Source organism: Euprymna scolopes, chromosome 36 (genome assembly GCF_053919585.1).
Source record: "Euprymna scolopes isolate OS-2025 chromosome 36, ASM5391958v1, whole genome shotgun sequence".
NCBI lineage: Eukaryota > Metazoa > Mollusca > Cephalopoda > Sepiida > Sepiolidae > Euprymna > Euprymna scolopes.
The window spans coordinates 17685410-17704169 of NC_136517.1; the positions used below are offsets into that span (position 1 = coordinate 17685410).

Below are 18760 nucleotides of genomic sequence, written 5' to 3' on the forward strand. Positions count from 1 at the left end.
TGTGGCTCAATTTGGTGTAATGGAAAATTCTAATAAAAAGAGAAAATGCATGTTTCTTATATTCTTAGTACAGCAATCCATTCCAAAAAGTAAAATAAAAAAGGTGAAAATGAAAAAAAATGGTACTCTTGCAGAATTGAATCCTGATCCTCGGGATTACCGTCAATCATGGCTTGGGCTCCACCAACAATCAGTGGATAAAGCTGAACGTAGCAAAAATGTTGAAACGCTAAATTTTTTTTTTTTTTTTTCTGTATACAAAAATGTGAGTTAAGTAATTGATATTTGAGTGATTGGGGGTGGGGTGGGTTACTATACACAGATTTGAAAAAGTTGTCCAAAAACAAATAAATGAAAGCAAAGGTAAGGTAAGTTATGTTTCTACCTAACTGGATAATTGTTTAGTGTTTTTATGCAATGTAAAATGTTTAATCGGCTCGAAATACAGAAATGGTTGCAGACTCTGTTGAATACGTTAAGTTTGGGAAAGTAAGTTGAAAACTAAAAACTATAAAATACAGTGTCAAAACCCCACCGAATATATGTTACCCTGACATAGGCTGACATAATCGGTGGGTTTGTGACAGTATTTTGTATAGTTTTTTAGTTTTAACTCACTTTCTCAAACAACGTAATCAACAGTGTCCGCCACTATTTGTATCTTTCAAATACACCAATAAACACTGTTTTTCAAGCCGACTAAACGTTACATTAAATGAAAAGGGCTTGTATTACTAAACACAGATACAAAGAAATTGTCAAAAAATAAATATATAACAAATAAATTTTATCAAAGGCAAGAAAAGTAAATGTTCTACCTAACTGGATAACATTGTAGTGTTTTTATGTAATGTATAATGTTTAATCGGTTCAAAAACATGCAGTGTTTATCAGTATATTTGAAAAATATAAATGGCGGCAGACTGTATCGAACACGTTAAGTTTGGGGAAATTTTGGGAAAATGAGTTTAAACTAAAATACTATACAAAATACTGATAGGAACTCACTCAATATATGTTACTGTGACGTAGGCTGACATATAATCAGTGGTTTTAAACCTTTGCTCGATACAGATGACGACTTTTAAGAGTCCCTTTTAGTGATTACCTGGTTTGAGGATATTTGTACAACTAAATGGCAAATCTGCTCCAAAAAAATCCGGTATTATTTTACTTTAAGGCCCATCTCATGTTTGTATATAACGAAATATTTTATTGTAGATTTCAGTGTACTAAAAACGAATTTGCAAACCGTTTCTGTCGCAAAAAGAAATTTTTCACGATATGAAGAAATTACTTTTCCGAAACGTGGGTGATCACTTTTCAATGTAAATTTAACTTAGAATGAGCACCCACTTTCTGACCACCTGAGAGAGGGGTATTTTTCTGTGTTTCTTTGCTAAAAAGTTTTTTGTTTAATTTCTTTTGCATGGTAATAACCCCTGGACTCTGGGACTATTTCCCATTTCACAGCCGTAGCCTTCGTTTATGCTACACGCGAGCATAAACGAAAGTTGTTTAGCCAATAAACATGGGAAAAAATCCCCTCCTCTCTCAGGTGGCTAGAAAGTGGGTGCTTATTTTAAGTTAAATTTACATGGAAAAGTGATCGCCTACTTTTCGAAAAAGTAATTTCTTCATGTCATAAAAACTATTTTTTTGCAACGAAAACGGTTTGCAGATTCGTTTTTAGCACACCGAAATCTTAAAAAATTTTTTGTTATATACGAATGTGAGACGTACGGCCCTTTATCGAAAATTTTATCAAAAATCCGGGAGAAAATAGTTTTCAATAAAAACAGCAAATGAATTTGATAGAAAAAAATGGATGCTTTTTTTTTAAATTTTTCTGTGTGTTTCTTGGCTAAAAAGTTTTTTGTTTGATTTCTTTCGCATTTTGCAATTTAAACAGGTACTTTTAAAGGATTTTCCAAGGGTAGAAAGTCCCTCCCCCAAATCGTGGCCACACAGTGGGTGATCATTTTACGTTAAATTATTATGGAAAAGTGATCCTCCACTTTTTAAAACTAACATTTCTTCATATCTTGGAAACTACTCGTTTGCCTTAATTATAAACGTTATTTTCGTTTTCAGCGGCCCCGAAAACCTATAAAAGTGGTAATTTTAAAGGAATTTTCGAGGGTGGAGTAATTCTTCATATTTACATTCTTTTTTTTTCCAATAACATAAGAAATTAAGAATTAGACAAATTTATATTAGGTAGGCTTAAAAAAAAAAAAATTAGGATAAGCAAATGGTGCTAGTGCACTTACCGATCTGCGCTATTTTTTAAATTGTATTTCCAAGTTTAATTAAAGTTTTATGATATGTTTTTTTTATTCAATTGTAAGGTTAAAGTACAATATATATATATATATATATATATATATATATATATATATATATAATTTAAAAAATAGTGATTTTTTTTTTTACCCATCTATTAATTAGATAGTTAAATATTGTAATTCGAAAGTCGTCAACCTGTGGTGCACGTGAAAGGCTCATTTCTACCGGAAATTAAATATGGCGGACAGTCTCGCAGTTACGAAAAATATTTTTATTTTATTTAATATATTTTTATAATTTGCGTTCTTAACGATCTTAATTTATTTTAATAACATGCAAGCATTCCTTGACTTTACACATAAATTTTCTGAAAATTTCAATTAAATTGGTAATGTAGAAATATGGTTTTATGGACTTTGAACGAACCAAGAATTACATTTATATATATATATATATATATATATATATATATATATATATATATATATATATATATATATATATATATAAAACAAAGATTTGAACCACTGTATGCTGTCAACAGTGTAGCTGACGCGATATGATTTCAATAATTTGCAACAAAATAATCCCATTCATAAATATTATTATTTTTATTCATATACAAAAATTTAAGTGTCTTTAAATGTATGTTGCCAAAACTGCTGCAAAGAAGTTTACCATGTTAGAAAATTACTCATGCCTGAGAATATCTTGTACCTCTATAAAGCGACGATTTGTTTAAGCATGGACTATTGTTGCCACATCTGGGATGATGCATCTGCCATTAGTCTCTCGCTTTTAGACAGGGTCCAAAAAAATAGTCTCTAATCTATTAGGTCTGCACTATCAACCAAGCTCCAACCCCTGTCCAATCACCGTAATGTTTAATGGTTTTATGCTGTTAACAAATGATTCTAATGATTAGTAACAAAATATTTTTATTCATGTACAAAAAAAAAAAAAATGATGAAAGCAAAGAATGTGTTATTAACTGAAACATTTTCTTCAAAAGCGTTTGATATAGAATTTCTAATTGTCTACATCTCAACATTTTCCATTTTCATTCTAGGTCAGGTGATACAAGAGACAAGTTCCTAAAGTCGGCCAAATTCAGTAGAGATTCAGCCTTTAAGGAGAGCAAGAAAATAAACGTGGCAACTAGATATGAACAAGCGTTGAATATCATCAGAAAATGTCCTGCTGTACTAAAAAAATATCAGGTGAGATTTAAAAAACGTTTTTATCAAACAGGAGGTTTGTCCGGAAGAGACGCTGTCTTATATTTAAAAAAAAAAATTAAAAAAAAGCGGGGGGGGGGGGACTTTTGTTTCTCCCATAAAATAGTTCTCTTTTTGTCCTCCTTCATTCTAAGAAAAACTCTTATTCTTCCCTTTTTTTTTTAATAGCTCGTAATAATCAGTCAAAAAAACTTGTCCTCCTTAATTTGAATGTGACTTCCTGAATTTGACATTCAGAGTCCCGGCTGTTTTCTTAGACATTCAAGAACCTTTTTTCTTTTCTTTTTTTTTTTTTTTTTTTTTGTAGTTGAACTTCTTAAAGCCGCAAACACAATTAATTTTGCAAAGACTTTTCCTTATCGCTGTTTAATTTAATATATATATAATATTTTTTTTTTTACTCATGTTATGTTCACTCTTAGAAAGCATATCGCCACTTGGACGTAAGGAGCTACTATTTGGGGCCATGTCTAGGAAAGATTAACAAGAAATTTATGTTACTTTTAAATTTCTGCATATTAGTACAGCCAGGGAAGCAGGTAGCAGGAAGGGAATTCCAAAGTCTAGCTGTTCGACAGAAGAAACTATTAGAACAGAAAACTTTCTGGCATTTAGGGAGAACAGTGAGGAGGTGAGATCTTATTGCTAAGCGGGTTTGTCAGGGATATATACGTCGAGGGGATATGTGTGTCTCCTGCATCTTTTTTTTTTCAGTATTTTTCCAATGTTGGCAAATGAGAACTGAACTGGTCCCTTTAGTATACTGATGATTGAGTGCATGTCTGTGAAAAGAATAGAAGGTTTACTTGCTAAGTTAAAAACTTGGAGGTATGCTACCGAAAGTAAAAAGTCTGACAGCGAATGTCACCAGCACTAAAGTGATGATTAATGGTTTTTAGTATTGGAAAGATCTAAAAATCTCAGAAAACGGAAACTTCCTCCATTTTAGTTTGCAATTCTTGTAAACATTTTGGCATAAAAGGGAAGCAGTGGAATTATTCAGTGAGGATAACCAATTTGTGTGCAAGAAGTGTAAAACAATAGTTTGTTAAGTTGGAGATTTTTAGAAATTCTATAGAAAGTGGATGTTACTAAGAAAAATGAAAAAAAAAAAACCCGGATGAGAGTGGTTGTGTTTGTAGAACAGTTGAGGTAGCAGGGTCATTTAGCAATTTGATTGTGAAAATGAAGCAAAACAAGGGCTGCGAGATTTTGGAATATAAACGTAGTGTGAACAGGCATTTCGCTGCGCAGTCTCTTGTTGGACACAATCTCAATATGCCTTGTTTGGTATGAAAAAAAAATAACGCCGGAGAGAAAATGATAAGAATGGATCTTAGAGAAAAAAGGGCTTAATAAATACCTGGCCAGAGATAGGTTAGCCTGGAAGTAAATTTCTAAAAGACGTTCAGCACATGACAACATGTAAAAAGGACATTACTGGTAATGATGATGATGTTGGTGGTGGTGGTGGTGATGGTGATGATGATGATGATGATGGTGGTGGTGGTGGTGGTGGTGGTGGTGGTGGTGGTGGTGGTGATGATGATGATGATGGTTATGATGATGATGAGGATGATGGTGGTGGTGATGAGGATGATGACAATAATATTGGTGGTGGTAATGATGATGGTGATGATGATGAGCATCATGTCAATGATACTGGTGGTGGCGATGACGATGGTGTTGGTGATGACGATGGTGTTGGTGGTGGTAGTTATGATGAGGAGGATGAGGACCATTTTAAGATATTTCTGGTTGTTGACAAATTGCATTGTTTATATTGATAAGGGACCTTTTAAAGATCCAAAAGAAGTCCAACTGAACCGTTACAGACCAAGTCAGCAAACGTTACGCATGGAAACCAATTTTTACCATCTGGAAAAGGCACAGAAAGAGATGAAGGATAAAGAATGGACAGAGCGGATCCACGACGATATGTAAGTATCGGATTTAATTTTATAAAAAGATTCGGAATTCTTTAGGAATCAGCCTCTCATGAAAAAACTATTTATTTATATAAAGCTGATATGAATATAGGTTTATGTGCAATTCTATGCGTAGGATTCACTCTTAAACTAATTAACCGATCATTATGAATTTTGGAACACAGTCGCTAAGGGGTCCAGGTGTGTGCTAAATTTAGCTTAATTTAGTTTTATATAAATTTAATTTAATTTAATTTACTGTAATTTATTTGTATCTTTTTTTTTTGTCACTGGATTTCTTTATTATTTTTTTTACTGCATTTCATTATACTTCACCTTACTCTATTCAATTATTTCCTTATTTAATTTAGGTCCTGGATATGACCTTAAACTATATCCGATGATGAGGCCCCAGCTTGTGGGTTTTGGGGAGTGTGGAGCCACTCTTTAATTGCCATTGGTGTCCACCTGACCTGGGGTGGTAGTACCTGTTAGGGTCCAAACTATGGGTTAAATAGAAACCGACTGGGAAAAAAAAAATATTCTATTAAAAAATTTTTCTTCAAAATCACTGGATTCGGCATTAAACAACCTGAAAAGGGTTGATATGCCGTAAAACAAAAACAACCAACCAACCTTATTTATCAATTGTTTATAATTTTTGACCACCCTTATTTATATAACCACTTTTGCTGATTGAATATGTTTTCGACCCTGTTATACAGCCCCCCTCCCTTCATGTCTTTCCTTCATATCGTCACTATCCCCCCCCATATTACAGTATCCCTCTATTCTTCATATCCCCTATTCTTTATAATTCCAAATAAGTGCCCAGTACAGGTTAAATTCACCTGCATTGGTTGACCCCCACCCCACCAAGATATCCTGCATAACACTCGTCCATCACTCCCCTATATACCAGATACCTTAATAACCTCCCTTTCTTTCTTTTTCTTTTTCTTTTCCGCTTATATGCTACTAACCTGGGTGCCCTGCGTTGCCCGGGTGTTTGGAGGTGTGTGTTGAGAAAAGAAAAAAGAAAAAAAAGTGGTAGTAAGTAGGCAGACTCGAACCCGTGACGCGAAAACGGAAAAGAAAGTGAAAGAAAATCTGACGTCTTAACGCTATTCCATGCCGCTACCGGAAGTTTGGAACGTTAAAATGAGACAAAATCAATCCAACCGATATGATGACTTGCAAAAAATGGCTTGCAAAAAATCGATCCCTCCTTGCAGAAAACTTCCGAGTTGAGAGTGAAGAAATTAATGTTTTTGGCCAATTTTTTTTATATTTGTTTCCTCCGAGACGTTGAGCTTCAGAATGATAACAATTTCGTGAAAATCCGTCGCCTCAGTCGAAAGTTTTAGGCAGACATACAAACATACATACATACATTTAAACAGGCAGGTGAAATTTATATTATAGATGGTGGTGGTAATCTCTGGGATTCTCACCATTATCATATATAAGAGAATGAATATTTTACTATTTGAAAAAAAAAAATGTTTCAGTTTCATTTTTAACTAGCGGGGGTGCCCGGCATTGCCCTGGTGTTTGTAGGTGTAAAAGAAAAAAAAAGTTTTGGTAGGCAGGTGGGCTCGAACCTGAAGCCTTGAGGCAAAGGCGGAAAAAAAGTGGAACATGTTACCGCGACGCTAAGCGGGCAGAGAAGTGAGAATGAGTGAAATTAAACGATTAAAAAGCAGGTGCTTAAACGAACGTCAACTACTGCTATTCTAGGTCAACCATCAGACCATAGAAATATGAAATCATAGCGCGAATTTTGTAAAATGTAAAAGTCGCTCAAATATAAGATAGAGATGACCTCGTTTTGTAAATCGGAGATATTATAATCTATGGAGTATATAAAAAGTTGTAAGACATGGTACCCCCACCCCCCCGAGGGCTTCCCCTTCAAAAGCCTTTGCCGGACATACAAAAAAAATGCACACACACACACATTTTCGCTTTTATATAATAGACTAGCATGGGTGCTCGGCGTTGTGTAAAAGAACAAAAAAAGAAGTTTTTGTAGGCTCGAACCCAAAGTCTTGACGCGAAGGTGAAAAAGAAAGTGTGAAAAAAAAAAACTGACATCTTACCGCTCAGCCACGATGGGACAGAAACTGAAAAGCGTTTTAATTTTAAGTGACAGGTGCGTGAATTTAATGAGGTCAAACATCATGTGATAGGGGAAACTTAACTCTGGCTGCAAACCAGTTTTCCCAAGATGTTGGGGAAAACCAGCTTCCCATAAAAAGAGGACTGTCCAAATGAATAGGAATTGTCTGATATAAGGAGTTTCCCCCACATTGATCAAAGCTGATTGCTTTTCTGGACCTCCCGGCACTAGTGCCAAGGAGCTTCATTTACTCCGAATTCAGTTTTGCTTATATATGGAAAAGCCAAACAAACATGCGGAGATTTAAAAAAAAAGCGAAAATAGTACGTAAAAGTCACCCAAATTAAAGATACACACAACCTCGCTTTGTGAATCGTAGATATTATAATCTAGGTAGCATGTAAAAAGTTCTAAGAAATAGTGCGTCCCTCCAAAAAAGCCTTTGCTGGACATACAGAAAATGTGCACACACACACACACACACACACACACACACACACTAACACACATTTTGCCGTTTATATATTTAGAAGATAAATACCAATATTTATTAAAAATAAATTCACACTCATCTGGTCTTTCTAACCATTAAATCTTAAATTGTTATCGAGTATTTCAAACAGTGAATTCCTTTTTAATTAATTTCTGTTTCTTCATTAGATTCTTGTTCACGCCAGTAAAGAATAAAGATTTGGAATATCAGATGACGATGCACAGTATGTCGGCATACGTTCCGCTTGGAAGACAATTTAACTTCAGAAGAGAGGATACATCTTTGAATATAGACAAAAGGGTAAGAATCAAGCTTTTATTTATTGTTTAATTATTGGATCACCACTTCTCAAGGCCAAAAGCCACTCAAGGATACGGCTTAAGAAGACGGATTGATTATTGGTCAAAAGATTTTTATGACAAGTATTGGTTGACATTGGATTTGAAGATGACGATGTTATAACCTGCAGGGAAGCAGTCCTGTGCTAATGGGTTCCACAGACGGGAAGCCCTTGCAAAAGAACTCTGCTCATGGAAATTCTGCCTGCCTTTTGACACATGGAGACAGAAAAGAAAGTCTTTTTCAGTTGTAATAGGAAGACGAGTTGTTGATGTATCCTGGAGCAATGAGAAAATCTAACCATTTTACGAGGAGGGATCAGAAATTGGAGCTCAGTGAAGCATTTTCTATGAAAATTGTGATATAATTAGACAAAGGTTAGCAACGTCTCTTTGGCGTAAAAGAGATTGTAGAGAAATAACCATCCCCACTAGATTGTGAAGTCGATTTTGTACTTTGTCAAAGCAGAAAGGATTGCTTTTGTAACGTTGTACACGTTTACACACATAGATCCAACATGTTGTAGCAGAGTACGTCAACAAGGAACTTAAGATTTTTTTATGTAACAATGACATTTATTTTCTCATTGTCCTGTAATGTGTGACTTCTCATTACAGCTATGACGTAATCTCTAACATGATCGTCTTCTCTAACATGCTCTCTCTCTCCTTTTTATAGTCTTCTTTTTCCTTACCATGATGTTGTTTTGCTCACGTCTCAGTATTTGCATATGCTTTGAGCAACATCTCCCCCTAGATGTTCCAGCATTACTCCACCTAGGGACATATCTGACTTTTATGCAAGTGTCGGTTGGCACTAACCCTATTCTGGTTTAACTGGCTTCCTCCAAAGTAGGAAGTTTCATGGGAGTAATTCACAAGTGGTCCCCAGTCGCATGTATATCCCTGTTAGGGGAGATGACGACGTTAGGTTTTTACAACTCTTGCAGGGAGATGTCGACGTCCTTCTACATACAGCGCCTAGAATTCCCAAATTGGTCACCCACTTTAGTAATAACCAGGCTCAACGTTGCTTAACTTTGGTGATCTGATGGGAACTGGTGGGTCAACGTAATTATGCTGTATCTTTTATGCAAGTAGAGAAATACATCTAGTCAGGTGCTTTCTGGAGCGATAGAATGATCCAACCATTTTAAGAGCAACTTTAGAAAGAGATCTGAAGTGAAAGTCAATCCCAGGAGCATATTGAAACATAGGGGACTCCTCAAAGAAAGAGGATGCTCATTTCGAAGATTAGAGTCATTATTTTAATATACAAATTTTATTTCAAATTTTAACAAAAAAAATATATAAAAAAAGAATGATGCAATAACTTTTAATAAATAATTTTATTTCAAATTTTAACAAAAAAAATATATAAAAAAAGAAAGATGCAATAACTTTTAATAAATAATTTTATTTCAAATTTTAACAAAAAATATATAAAAAAGAATGATGCAATAACTTTTAATAAATAATTTTATTTCAAATTTTAACAAAAAAATATATAAAAAAAGAATAATGCAATAACTTTTAATAAATAATTTTATTTCAAATTTTAACAAAAAAATATATAAAAAAAGAATGATGCAATAACTTTTAAAAAATAATTTTATTTCAAATTTTAACAAAAAAAATATATAAAAAAAGAATGATGCAATAACTTTTAATGAATAATTTTATTTCAAATTTTAACAAAAAAAAAAAATAAAAAAAGAATGATGCAATAACTTTTAATAAATAATTTTATTTCAAATTTTAACAAAAAAATATATAAAAAAAGAATGATCCAATAACTTTTAATAAATAATTTTATTAAAAATTTTAACAAAAAAAATATATAAAAAAAGAATGATGCAATAACTTTTAATAAATAATTTTATTTCAAATTTTAACAAAAAAATATATAAAAAAAGAATAATGCAATAACTTTTAATAAATAATTTTATTTCAAATTTTAACAAAAAAATATATAAAAAAAGAATGATGCAATAACTTTTAAAAAATAATTTTATTTCAAATTTTAACAAAAAAAATATATAAAAAAAGAATGATACAATAACTTTTAATAAATAATTTTATTTCAAATTTTAACAAAAAAAAAAAAGAAAAAAAGAATGATGCAATAACTTTTAATAAATAATTTTATTTCAAATTTTAACAAAAAAATATATAAAAAAAGAATGATCCAATAACTTTTAATAAATAATTTTATTAAAAATTTTAACAAAAAAAATATATAAAAAAAGAATGATGCAATAACTTTTAATAAATAATTTTATTTCAAATTTTAACAAAAAAATATATGAAAAAAGAATGATGCAATAACTTTTAATACATAATTTTATTTCAAATTTTAACAAAAAAAATATAAAAAAAGAATGATGCAATAACTTTTAATAAATAATTTTATTTCAAATTTTAACAAAAAAATATATAAAAAAGAATGATGCAATAACTTTTAATAAATAATTTTATTTCAAATTTTAACAAAAAAAATATATAAAAAAGAATGATGCAATAACTTTTAATGAATAATTTTATTTCAAATTTTAACAAAAAAAATATAAAAAAAGAATGATGCAATAACTTTTAATAAATAATTTTATTTCAAATTTTAACAAAAAAAATATATAAAAAAAGAATAATGCAATAACTTTTAATAAATAATTTTATTTCAAATTTTAACAAAAAAATATATAAAAAAAGAATGATGCAATAACTTTTAATAAATAATTTTATTTCAAATTTTAACAAAAAAAATATAAAAAAAGAATGATGCAATAACTTTTAATAAATAATTTTATTTCAAATTTTAACAAAAAAATATATAAAAAAGAATGATGCAATAACTTTTAATAAATAATTTTATTTCAAATTTTAACAAAAAAAATATATAAAAAAGAATGATGCAATAACTTTTAATAAATAATTTTATTTAAAATTTTAACAAAAAAATATACAAAAAAAGAATGATGCAATAACTTTTAATAAATAATTTTATTTCAAATTTTAACAAAAAAAATATATATAAAAAAAATGATGCAATAACTTTTAATAAATAATTTTATTTCAAATTTTAACAAAAAAATATATAAAAAAAGGATGATGCAATAACTTTTAATAAATAATTTTATTTCAAATTTTAACAAAAAAAAATATACAAAAAAAGAATGATGCAATAACTTTTAATGAATAATTTTATTTCAAATTTTAACAAAAAAAATATATAAAAAAGAATGATGCAATAACTTTTAATAAATAATTTTATTTAAAATTTTAACAAAAAAATATATAAAAAAGAATGATGCAATAACTTTTAATAAATAATTTTTATTTCAAATTTTAACAAAAAAAATATAAAAAAGAATCATGCAATAACTTTTAATAAATAATTTTATTTCAAATTAAAAAAAAATAAATAAAAAATGATGCAATGACTTAATAATTAATTTATTTCAATTTTTACAAAAACAATTTTAAATGATACAATACTTTTAATAAATAATTTATTTCAACTTAAAAAAAACAAAAAAAAAACGATGCAGTAATTTTAAATAAGTTGTTGCGTCATGGAGTAGGGTAAGACATCAGGTTTTCTTTCACTTTCTTTTCTGCCTTCGCGTCACGGGTTCAAGCCTGCCTGCCTGCCTGCCTACTACCATTTTTTTTTTTTTTTTTTTACACCTCCAAACACTTGAGCAACATCAGGCATCCAGAGTAGTGTATATATATATATATATATATATATATATTACTCCCTAGATTATTTCGGCAAGTCAAATTTTTGATTGACATCGCTAAATTTGAACACTTTAACTTCCTATGGCGTTTGTAGCATAGCGGTAAAAGTTCACGTTTTCTTTCACTTTCTTTTCTGCCTTTGGGTTCGTCATGGGTTCGAGCCTCCCTCCCTACTAACACTTTTTTTTTCTTCTTTTACACTTCCAGATACCCGGGCAATGCCAGGTACCCCCCGCTAGTTTATTATCAGAAAGAAAAGTTTCATACATAAAAATACTGTGAACAAATATAGAAACCAGCTAATTATCGAAAGTGTTCAAATTATTGGCCATTGTGGTCCATGAACAGCTGACAACGCTCACTGATTGCATCGAAAACGTTCTTGATCGGTTCAATTATAATGTTGACACATCTTCTTTAAATGGTTGCTTTCAACTTATTCATTGTAGTTCGTTTTGTGGTGTGAACCCTGTGTTTAACATGCCACCCCGCCCCCAACAAAAAAGAGCAAAATCCATTGGGGTAGGGGTCAAATCCGGTGAGCATGGACAGTACTCGATAATTCCTTTTCGTCCTAACTATCTGTTTCGCAGGTGACTATCAAGATATGCTCTTACGTCATGATGATAGTAAAGAAGTGCTCTATCCTGCTGGAAGTGCCATTCTTTATTCTTTATTCGTAAACATCTCTTGGGAATGTAATATAGCATATTCGTGTAGCAAGTTGAGATAATCTAAAGAGTCTATACATTTTATTGGGACACCCTGTATATAGTGGTCCACATACTCGTTGATTTTAATAGACTCAGATTTTAATCGATTTTTTATAAGCTTTACTTAACCTTCCATCATTCGATATGATTTATTGATATACTAGCATTTACGCCCGGCGTTGCCCGGGTGTTTGGAGGTGTATGTTGAGCAAAAAAAAAAAAGTGGTAGTAGGAAGGCAGGCTTGAACCCGTACCGCAAAGGAGGAAAAGAATGGAAAAAAACCTTGACGTCTTTGCGGTTATGACTAACGCCAAACCGATAGTGACTCATGTTTAAATTAAGGCTAGACAATCGAAAGGAGAGGATAACTTTAAAAAATATCAGCGAAAAAAGCGACTCACCCCTGTTGAAAAGTGTCTAGTTGAAGGTGAACATATTAATGTTTTAAGCCAATTTTTCGATATTTGTCGTATGAAAGTTAGAACTTTAAAACGATTCTGATCTTGGTAAAATCCGTCACATTTGTCGAAAGTTTTAGACATACATGCATACATACATTTATATATTGGTAACTGAAAATTTTCAACCAAAACCGATGAAAAAGCTTGCCCTATCTCTGAATACCTTTTATGTAAAATTTCAAATGTTTAGACCAGAAATTGTCTGAGTAATTAGGTAGAGACCACAGAGGTCAAATTTTTTTAACTTTGACCTCTATTATGACCCCTTAAAATTTATTGTTTTGGGCTCAAATTAAGTTATTAAGTTAGGTCCATGTCCAACGCACCTATATCTAAAATTTCAAATGTTTAGACCCAAAATTGTTTGGGGGAGTTTGGTAGAGTTCTCAAAGGTCAAATCGTTGAACTTTGACCCCTTAACAATCAAATTTCTGGCCGAAACTCGATCACAAAGATTTTCCCAAATCTCAGTACATCAAATTTCGAGTCTATAGACTAAAAATTGACAGAGTTATTGCATAGGAAAATGTACACAGACACACAGACACACACACAGACACGTTCACTTTTATAGATATACTAGCATGGGTGCCTGGCATTACTTGGGTGTTTTTAGGTGCATGTTGAGCAAAAAAAAAAAAAAAAGGTCAATCTTTTTTTAAACTTTGACCCCTATTATGACCCCTTAATATTTATTGTTTTGGGCTCAAATTGAGTTATTAAGTTAGATCTAAGTCCAAGGAACCTATATCTAAAATTTCAAATGTGTAGACCCAAAATTGTCGGAGGAGTTTGGGAGAGGTCTTAAAGGTCAAATCGTGAACTTTGACCCCGTTTACAGCAAAATTTCTGGCCGGAAACCGATGACATAGATTTTCCCAAATCTCAGTACCCTGTATATCAAATTTCGAGTCTGTAAACTGAAAATTGACAGAGTTATTGCGTAGGGAAATGTACACAGACACACAGACACGTTCACTTTTATAGATATACTAGCATTTCAGCCCGGTGTTGCCAGGGTGTTTGGATGTGTATGTTGAGCAAAAAAAAAAAAAAAAGTGGTAATAGGAAGGCAGGCTCGAACCCATACCATGGAGGAAAAGAACGATAGAAAAAAATGTGACGTCTTTGCTGTTATAACCACCGCTAAACCTGAAGTGACTCATGTTTACATTAAGGCTAGACAATCGAAAGGAGAGGATATCTTTAAAAAATATCAGCGAAAAAAGCGACCCCCCCCCTGTAGAAAAGTGCCTAATTGAAGGTGAAAATATCAATGTTTTTAGCCAATTTTTTGATATTTGTCGTATGAAAGGTTGAACTTCAAAACGATACTGATCTTGGTAAAAATCCGCCGCCTCTGCAAAAGTTTTAGGCAGACATGCAAGCATACATACATTTATATATTGGTAACTAAATATTTTCGACCCAAACCGATGAAAAAGCTTGCCCTATCTCTGAATACCCTTTATGTAAAATTTCAAATGTTTAGACCAGAAATTGTCTTAGTAATTAGGTAGAGACCGCAGAGGTCAATTTGTTTTTAACTTTTGACCCCTATTATGACCCCTTTTGAGCTAAAATCAAGTTATTAAGTTAGATCGATGTTCAAGGAACCTATATCTAAAATTTCAAGTGCGTAGGCCCAAAATTGTCGGAGGAGTTTGGTAGAGTTCTCAAATGTCAAATCGTTGAACTTTGACCCCTTAATCGCTAAATTTCTGGCCAAAAACAGATCACATCGATTTTCCCAAATCTCAGTAACCGGTATATCAAATTTCGAGTCTGTAGACTAAAAATTGACAGAATTATTGCATAGGGAAATGTACACACACAGACAGACGGACACTTTCACTTTTATAGATACTAGCATGGGTGCCCAGCGTTACCCGCGTGTTTGGAGGTGTATGCTGAGCGAAAAAACAAAACAAAAACAAAACAAAAAAAGGGGAAATCTTTTTAACTTTGACCCCTATTATGACTTTTAAAATTTATTGTTTTGGGTTCAAATTGAGTTATTAAGTTAGATCCATGTTCAAGGAACCTATATCTAAAATTTCAAGTGCGTAGGCCAAAAATTGTCGGAGGAGTTTGGTAGAGTTCTCAAATGTCAAATCGTTGAACTTTGACCCCTTAACAGCCAAATTTCTTGCCAAAAACCGATCATAAAGATTTTCCCAAATCTCAGTACCCTGTATATTAAATTTCGAGTCTGTAGACTAAAAATTGACAGAGTTATTGTGTAGAGAAATGTACACAGACACACACAGACACACGTTCACATTTATATATATATATATATATATATATATATATATATATATATATATATATATATATATAGATAGATAGATAGATAGATTTTACTTCTCACTTTCTACTTTCCATTTTCGCTTCACTTTTAATTCATCAACACCTGAAGATGATTTGCAGTCAAATCGAAAGCGCTCATGATAACTATAGAACTTTCATCAATATTTTCGATTTTGATATAAAAAGATTATACAAAAAACAATCGAAGAATCATAAAGTAAAGTATCTCCATTGTATTTAATAATGACTGCTTGCATATGACTGCTTATATATATATATATATATATATATATATATATATATATATATATATATATATAGGGAATATAAATTTAGCCTTTATAACATAACTAGCCTAAATGCCCGGCGTTGTCCGGGTGTTTTCAGGTGTGAGTTGGGCAAAAAAAAAAAAAAAGGAAAAAAAGAAAATATTGTAGTAAGCAAGGAGACTCGAACCCATGACGCAAAGGCAGAAAAGAAAGTGGATGTGTGTGTGTGTGTGTGTGTGTGTGTGTGTGTGTGTGTGTGTGTAAGGGTGTTGGTTGAGCAAAAAAATAAAAAGGAAAATGCGAGTGCAAAAAGAAAAAAAAGTAGTAGTAGGCAGGCAGGCCTGAACCCGTACTGAGAAGGAGGAACAGAAAATGAAAAAAAAAGGGGGGGAAAAAAGGAGGAAAAAAGCGTGACGCGTTAGCTGTTGCGGCCATTGCCAAACCGGAAGTGACGTATGTTTACATTAAGGCTATAGGCGATGACTTTCAAAAATATCGGCGAAAAAAAGAGACCCCTCCCTGTAGAAAAGTGCCCAGTTATGGGTGAAGGAATTAATGTTTTTAGCCAATTTTTCGATATCTATTGTCCGAAGGGTCGAGCTTCAAAATGATACCAATCTCGTGAAAATTCGCCACCTCTGTCGAAAGTTTTTGCAAAACATACATACAAGCATACATTTAAACAGACAGGTGAGATTTATATAATAGATGTTAGGATTAGACAGAAATTGATGGAGTGTTTTATTTTTAATTTGACCACCAGTTGACTTGATCTCAATTTCTAGTTAGTTTATAAAATAATTTGATATCCACGCATCTACCTCTAAATTCTCATTCTGGGATTTCATTTCACCTTCGCTGTCACTGTAGTCATGGCTCCAGCACGTTTATTTAGCAATGGAGTGTCTTTTCCGGATAATCATTACAGGTGATTGTGAATCAACCAACAATTAATTTCTGGAGAATCGTGTTTTCATATCAATCAAGCAACTTTTATTTTTTCCGGCCTGGTCAAGTATATTTTATTCTCACATCCGTCGAATATTGAACAGTCAGACGTACACGGCTTAATCACATTGACACACCGGTCCTTGTTAGATCATCAAAGTTAAGTAATGTTAAGTCTGGTCAGTACCAAATGGGTGAATAATTTGAGAATTTCAGTTGCTGTATGTTGAAAGACATCGATGACACCTCACTGCAGGAACTGCAAAAATTTAAGGCTGTCATCTCCCCTGGCTGGGAAATGCTTATGACTAGGGACCGTCTGTGAATTTAATATTCCCTTGATAATTTTTCCTTTGGAGGAAGCTGATTCCATCACCTACGGTGAATGCTGCTCGCATATGCAGACTGACCATTATAATTTATTTTATTTTTTTAAATCATGGTCATCGTCATGGTTATGGTTGCAACCTTCACCCTGGGTCGGTTGAGCCAGCTTTTTTCAACAAGTTCACCACATCCCGAACACTGTTTATTTATTTATTTTACTGAGGTTTACCCCTGACCAGGCATATCGCCACTTGGACATAAGAGGCTACAATTTGGGACCAGGCCTAGGAAAGATTAACAAGATGTTGGTTTACGTTACATTTAAACTTCTGCATATCAGTACAGTCAGAGAAGCAGATAGCAGGAAAGGAATTCCAAAGTCTAGCTGTCCGACGGAAGGAACTATTAGAATAGGAAGCTTTCTGGCATCTAGGAACCTCAACAGTGAAGTGGTGAGATTTTGTTGCTAGGCGGGTTTTTCGGGGATAGGCAGACATCGAGGGGGCACAAATGCAATGAGTTCATCAGAGCACATTCCATTAAAATATTTGTAAAACAGGCACAGAGATGCAACGTTGCCGTGATGGGACAGGGGTTGGAGCTTAGTTGACAAAGTGGGACCTTTTAGATTGAAAACTCTTTTTTGGATGCTATCCAAGAGAGAGAGAGAGGCTAGTGGTAGATGCACCAGCCCAGATGTGGCAACAATACTCCATGCATGGGCAAATGGTCGCCTTGTACAGGATATTCTCATGTGTGAGTAGTCTTCTAGCTTGATAGACATGATGATTCAAGGCTGCTACCATTCATGGTTCCAGCAATAAACCTTGAAAGAGGAAGGATCAGAATCAGTTCAGCATCTTACTTCACCATTCTGAGTTCAGTTTTGAGTTGATCGCCTGAAGTTTTTTTTTTTTTTTTAATAAAATACACTAATTGATTATATTTTTCTTTGTTTTCAGGATTTCAAGTTGGTTTTACCTCCGATCGCTCTGTTTGATGAATTTCAAGAAAAGACAGAAGAGCAGAAATACAAGGAAACTTTACAGAAAAACTGATACAAACTACGATGCTTATATAAAACGGCTGAATTGAACTGAAACTAGAAACGTTTAGCATCACAAAAAAAAAAATAAATAAATAAATAAAAAATAGTTCATAGTTTTTCTGTCCTATGGATACAAATGTTTTGTTTGTCCTGATGAAATTTCATTTATCTCTATCTCTAAAAGTCACTTTGTGTGTGTGTGTGTGTGTGTGTGTGTGTGTGTGTGTGTGTGTGTGTGTGTGTTCCTTCCTCATAGGTTCTGAAACGGCTGAGGCTATCTTTTGCAAATTTAACACAAGGTTAATTTATATGTCTGGCAGTGTTCTTAGATATGTCTTGTACAGAAATTCATTCGACAAGTATTGAAAATTAAAAAAATCCGATCTTAAAAATAGCTTTTCTCTCTTACAGATAAAACAGGATAATTTTTACAGGGGAATATTTTACGTTACACCGGGCAAGGGAAGTAATAAAATTTCAGGAAATCATTTCTTCTTCTTAAAAAAAAAAAAAAAAAAAAAATTAGCG

General features: G+C 32.5%; 1 protein-coding gene across 1 annotated transcript in view; it reads left to right on the top strand.

Moving 5' to 3' along the window:
* Positions 1-18356, top strand: part of LOC145260365 (spermatogenesis-associated protein 17-like) — a 63436-nt gene extending 45080 nt beyond the window's left edge. Inside the window, exons 7-10 of the mRNA XM_080118300.1 lie at positions 3359-3509; positions 5319-5467; positions 8238-8370; positions 18147-18356. Of these exons, the coding sequence (XP_079974426.1) occupies positions 3359-3509; positions 5319-5467; positions 8238-8370; positions 18147-18242 (529 nt within the window). The 3' untranslated portion in view covers positions 18243-18356. The remainder of the gene's footprint in view (positions 1-3358; positions 3510-5318; positions 5468-8237; positions 8371-18146) is intronic.
* The last annotated feature ends 404 nt before the right edge of the window (positions 18357-18760 follow it).